We start from the raw sequence: 5,810 nt of genomic DNA, 5'->3' as shown, positions 1-5,810 counted from the left end.
GAATGGCTGGTAAAGACATCCTTAACAAACATATTATACGAATACACAGCAATTGTAAAGTACACAGCAACACTTGCTTTGCGTTCTCTGTTGCACCGTCGGGATGGACACCACGCGCTCTACACTCGTCTCGTGTCCATTGTCCATATGGCCAATCCTGAAGCCGCTGTACTTCAATTGCTACTATCCCTGATATACGAAAGAGAGACGGGTCCCTGCAACACCCAAACTGAATTTAATTCTAAGCAGACGTAACATAACGGTGCCATGATATACAAGGGAAAAGATAATATATCTCCTTTCCCAATTCGACCTTCTATTTGTTAGATCAAAAGTACTGAACTAATTTCACACGATTCAACATCATGCTCTACAAGTTACATTCTTGACCAGCAGCAAGACCTTTTCTCACCAAAAGGAACCATCGATGCAATTCCAGAAAGTCACCCAGTGATGTTAATCCTATAACATCAAGGAAAAAGGAAGAGAAAGTGTAGATGAAACAGTAGGCAAACCGAGCTGCATCGGTAGTGATTTACAACAAAATAAATCACATGATGCTCTCGAGGAACATGTCTCTGTTTCTAATGTCCATTATTTTCATGGCTCTCCTGTTCCTCCTCTGCATCCTCAAAACGTTGGTCGTTGATTTGAAGCTGCAAGCAAAAAATGTGAGTAACGTTAACTCAGAGTCTTTTTTTTACCATAATTAGAAATGAATACATCGGGATAAGATAGTGCTAGTGCATATTATTTTCCAAACAATAATTGATTAACCACAGCAAAAAATAGACCAGAAACAAGATTAATACTATCACAATAAATCCACGGGAACAATTTCTAACATCCATACGATTCAGACAAACACTCGTATTTGTGTTACATGATTGTTTTCAGCGTGCAGCTTTAATAGAAGACGCCCAGTATCAACAGAGGCTAAACAAGGCTTATCTCACATGGGCATTTGTTCCAATCATATGTTTATACAATATTAATAAAAAGGGCAGACACAGTGGGGTCCGAGCCTCTGAGGAAGGGATAAACAAGTCAAATCTTTCCCCGCAAATGGAAAGAGACTGCGACCTGTGACTCAGTGAGACAACTCTCATGACCACAGCAAGCCTGCCCTTCTATTTAGCAATATTAAAGAAAATAAAATCTATAAGCTATAAATAAATTCATTGGATACCTCAAATACTGAACGACTAAGGTCATATCCACCATTTTGACCTATCGGATTGGCATTGAAAAACTGCGGGACATTTTCTGCATGCAAGGTAAGACATCTAAGTGCTGCTGCTATCACATTAGCGTAAAAATGTAGAACACGAAAAGCACAATACTTACCATCAACCATGTCCACATCATCACGAATCCAGTCACCATTAGACATATCTTCACCACGGATCCAGCCATTCTCCCCATTGCACTCTATAATTTCAAAAGATTACATAGATCTGCAGACAGAACCTTTTTAGGTATCAACTGTAGTTCCATGGCTTACCAGCATTAGGGTCAGGATTCAGTTCAGCACAATGACAGAAGACATCAAAAAGTGCATCCACTGAAGCTCTGTCAAGGATACAAGTCATGCAATGCCACGAACAGTATAAAAAGGTTGTTAGGATTCAAATAATCAAATAAAGTAAAGGTAGGCATATAATAATCTTATTTATGACAAGTTTCAAATCGGTAAAGCATACCCCTAGGATAAATAAGGGGTTGAGGATATTTTTTAAGAACTCCAGAAACAAGAAAATTTAGTAGTTCGCTGACATTAATTTTACAAATAAATTCACAAGGGTTATCTATGACAATTATTTGCATAACATAATTAGTAATGCCTTGAATCAGTTTTCCAGATCACAAGTCATGGAGTCTGAATCAGCACTCACTTGAACTCCATCATCAAGCTCAAGGCATACACACATGCTTGAACAAAGAAATCTTTTAATGAAACAACATAATTCAAGAGGATACGTTGACCGGGGTCCGCTAGTATGAGCCTCATTTCAGATACTCTAGATAGCTCTAGTTCATTTGCTTCAGGATTTGATTCCCCAGCCTCCTCTTCTGTACCAACTGCTGCCTCAATCTTCAAATTAAATGTACAAAAAGTGAGACAGCTACACTCGAGAATATTAAAAACCAAACAACAGAAACAAACAGACAAATAATCGCTTACAGTGCACCTATTAAACACCAAAAACAGATCCAAACTTCTCATAATCAGGTTATGCAGTGCAGCTATTAAATAAGATAAATAGGGTTCTTATTCACATAATTTGAACCAGTGCAGCAGGGTGCAAAATGCACGTTCATAAAAAAACAACGCAGCAGGAATACCATACATCTGTATGCAATTGAGGGTTAGCTTTCTCAGAAACTCTACAGCAACATCACTGGTGAAATATGAATGAAGAAGCAATAAAGAAAGCTCATACGAAATAAGACAGGTAGTCACAGCTATCAAAAAATGAGAAAATGTTAAGAGGCACCTCTCATGCAAATAGAGAACTTTTGCTCATCAGTGGAAATGCATGAGTTCCAAACAGCAGTGGCCGAGCTTAAGGTTAAATTTAGAGGGGGGCATCGTAGAATATAAATGGTTTAGAGAGCTTGAGTGGCCAATTTAGTAGCAAAATATCTAAGTTACTATAGCGTTCTTTATAGAATTGTAAAAAATGAGGAGGTTTCATGGCCCTAATGAAGCTCCACCTCTGCCAAACAGTCTTACAACGATAAGAACCTAGCTGATGAACCTTGAGTATATCCACAAGAGAACATCTGAGCACAACTGTCCCCAGAGTACCAATCAAAACACCAAACAGTGCAGAGCTATAAACACCCAATCCACAATGGTACCAGCTGCAACTTTGACTACGGCAGTACGACTCAACTGCAACAGCCAGGAAACAAAATTACAACTAAGCGCTGTGTGACAAAGATCCTACACCGAGTAATCCATGATAATTCTATGATCTGTGAATCAGAGCTCCTTGTTCTCCTAATGCTGAGGTATTCTCAAAACACCCAGCAAAGAGCAGAAGAACGTTTTCGGTAATTCCGCAAGCCAAGGGGTCATCCAGTAAGAGTATCTCAAGCTGAAATGCACAGCCTAACCCAATAGGCCACTAGCAACTAGTACAAGATTACAGCTAAGAAAACTCTATACATCCTAGACCATGGTCCAAGTCAGTTCAATGAGGCAGGCCCACACTTTAGGAACAGATAGCTCAACTGTTAGAACATCAGAGCTAGACCTGCTCAATCTCTGATCCTATTGGACCTCAGAAGGCAGAATCGATAACGAGAACCACAGTATCGGCGAACGGAGAGCTTGCTGCTCCAATCACCTGAGTGTAGATACAGGGCGAGGGGTACGCCTCGAGGTCGCGCGACACAGCGTGAAGCGAGATGGCGAGGAAGTCCACCGCGTAGCCCTTGCCCTTCTCCGCTTCGCTGAGCCAAATCACCCTCCTGGTTGAACCAGCCAACAGTTAACGAATCAATAAGCATAAGAAGAAGTGTCGCAACCGCAATCTCAGTTCAATACCTGGTGGTGACGAACAGAGTCCCCGGGGACTCCGGCGAGCGGGGGCCAAGGGCGACAGCCACGGTGCGGTCCACACGGACCAGCTCCTCGCCGGACGCGGCGTCGAGCTGGGGCGTGCCGTCGTCCGCAATGTCAGTGAAGCGCTGCAGTCCTGGAGCCATGGGTGGAAGCGGCGGGGAGGCCGAGGAGCTAGGGTTTCGGGCCTCGAAGGCTTCGAGGTGTGCGAGATTTGGGGATTCTTTCCGAAGGTTTTAGCGGTGGAGTACCGTGACTGTGCTGTGCGTACGGCGCTGTGTTGGGAAATGTATTGCGCCGAGAACCGCAAATAGACGAAGTGTCGAAGGGACCGGAACGGTACAAGTATAAGACGGTCTCCAACAGCGTCCTCTAAATTTCATCCTCTAAAAGAATATATTATCTGTCCTTTACAGAACACTCTAAAAAATTTCACCCTCTAAATTTTCTTCATCTCCAGCAACGTTCTCTAAATTTCGTCCTCTATATCTACAGTATTAACATAATCCATAAACTACAATATTTATTCAATGTTTTTCTTTTATTTCACTAGAATTAATCGTACAAAGACGTAATTAATTTTATTTTCTCAGTATCTAATCGTACAATATTTATTTTCTCAGTGGCTGGTTGTGCGTCACAGTGTGTCGCAATTCTCCTTGGACGATGCGAAGGACAGATAGCGGATGAACAGCGATTCTCCACCTTTAGCGGCTGTCAGGGAGCTCCTCTAAATTAGCGAACCTCTTAGCGGACGTTGTTGGAGCGGATAGCGCATATACCAAACGCTAAAATTAGCGTACAGATCGGTTTACCGGATATTGTTGGAGTTAGCCTAACGTGCCGATTTAACAAAGGGAATCACGACACGGATAAATAACGGACCATATTGTATGCGTTCGTGGACTAAAGTCAAGTCCAAATAGAATCCAATTAGTAATAAACGGATCGTGCTATGCTATTGTGGCGTGTCGGTGTCGTGCTACCGTACCGGGTGGTACAAGACCCATCTATTAATAGAGCTCGAAAATAATTTATTTTTCTATTTTTATTAGCTTTTTCATTTTTAAGAGAACTCGGAACAGCTTGAAAATAGGGTCAAGTTGGTCATATTTGTATATATGGTAGGCTAGATTAGAGCAAATAAGATTAGACCATAAATGAGTCATGCCGAGTCGTGCTCGGTTTAGGCTATCTGTGTTTAGCATCGGGCTAAATGGGCCAGCAGTAAACGGGTCGTGCCCATGCCACTTGATGGGCTTGTACCTAAGCACAAGCACAGCCCATGATAGGTCTCGTGCCAGCCCAGGCACGGTTACTATAGTTTCGTGTCGTGTCCATGCCGTGCCAAAATGGTTGTGCTCGTGTCAGCCATATAGCCCGACCCATCTGGTCACCTAAACATTTGTGTCCCAAAGGATCGAGACGCTTCATTATACTACCATGCCCTTCGGGTTAAGGAACGCCAGCGTCACATACCAACGCTACATGAACCACGTGTTCGGTGATCACATTGGCGCAATAGTCGAAGTCTACGTCGACGACATCGTGGTCAAGATAAGGAAAGCTCGCGATCTCGTCTCCAATCTCGAAACAACCTTCGCATGCCTGCGAGCCAAAAGCGTCAGGCTCAACCCTGAGAAATGTGTCTTTAGAGTTCCCCGAGGCATGCTTCTAGGGTTCATCGTGTCGGAGCGCGGTATCGAAGCCAACCCAGAAAAGGTCTCAACGGTCACCAACATGGGTCCAATAAAAGACATCAAAGGAGTTCAATGGTTCATGGGATGCCTTGCGGCCCTGAGTCGCTTCATCTCACGTCTTAGCGAGAAAGGACTACCCTTGTACCGACTCTTAAAGAAGACTGAGTGCTTCACTTGGACCCCCGAGGCCGAAGAAGCCCTCAAGAATCTTAAGAAGCTCCTCGCCAACACGCCTATCTTGGTGCCACCCGCCAAAGGGGAACGCCTCTTGCTCTACGTCGTCGCAACCACTCAGGTGGTCAGTGTCGCGGTTGTAGTCGAAAGGCAAGAGGAAGGACATACCTTGCTTGTTCAGATGTCGGTGTACTTCGTTAGTGAGGTATTGTCCGAAACAAAGACTCGCTACCCACAAGTCCATAAATTCTTGTACACAGTAGTCCTGGCTCGGCGCAAACTGCGACATTACTTTGAGTCTCACCCAGTGACAGTAGTGTCATCCTTCCCTCTGGGGGAGACCGTTCAGAACAGGGAGGCCTCGG

The 5,810-nt window shown here is 43.7% G+C and overlaps 1 protein-coding gene across 2 annotated transcripts; it reads right to left on the bottom strand.

Annotated features, from left to right (window-relative positions):
* Positions 1 to 212: 212 nt before the first annotated feature.
* Positions 213 to 3,887, bottom strand: LOC100273863 (uncharacterized). 2 transcript variants are annotated; one of them, NM_001365806.1, is made up of 7 exons: positions 3,557 to 3,838; positions 3,357 to 3,480; positions 1,981 to 2,095; positions 1,505 to 1,564; positions 1,348 to 1,431; positions 1,190 to 1,266; positions 293 to 656 (listed from the first exon to the last, which is right to left on the bottom strand). In NM_001365806.1, exons 1-7 carry the CDS (start codon positions 3,715 to 3,717, stop codon positions 585 to 587), a joined length of 693 nt encoding a protein of 230 aa, NP_001352735.1. In that variant the 5' UTR covers positions 3,718 to 3,838; the 3' UTR covers positions 293 to 584. The 2 variants fall into 2 exon arrangements, with proteins under 2 accessions (XP_035820888.1, NP_001352735.1); XM_035964995.1 differs by lacking the exon at positions 1,190 to 1,266 and having other exon boundaries at positions 213 to 656; positions 3,557 to 3,887.
* Between the last annotated feature and the right edge of the window lie 1,923 nt (positions 3,888 to 5,810).

This window comes from Zea mays, chromosome 1 (genome assembly GCF_902167145.1).
Source record: "Zea mays cultivar B73 chromosome 1, Zm-B73-REFERENCE-NAM-5.0, whole genome shotgun sequence".
NCBI classification, from domain to species: Eukaryota; Viridiplantae; Streptophyta; class Magnoliopsida; order Poales; family Poaceae; genus Zea; species Zea mays.
Note: the sequence above shows the minus strand (reverse complement) of the source record. Positions and strands in the feature narration are given on the sequence as shown.

Excerpts from the sequence above, each read along its gene's own strand:
- LOC100273863 (NM_001365806.1), bottom strand. The coding sequence starts at position 3,717 with ATGGCTCCAGGACTGCAGCGCTTCACTGACATTGCGGACGACGGCACG. Across the intron at positions 1,432-1,504 it reads GAATCCTGACCCTAATGCTG|AGTGCAATGGGGAGAATGGC; the intron begins GTAAGCCATGGA and ends TTGAAATTATAG. Across the intron at positions 657-1,189 it reads TTAGTCGTTCAGTATTTGAG|CTTCAAATCAACGACCAACG; the intron begins GTATCCAATGAA and ends TTTTGCTTGCAG.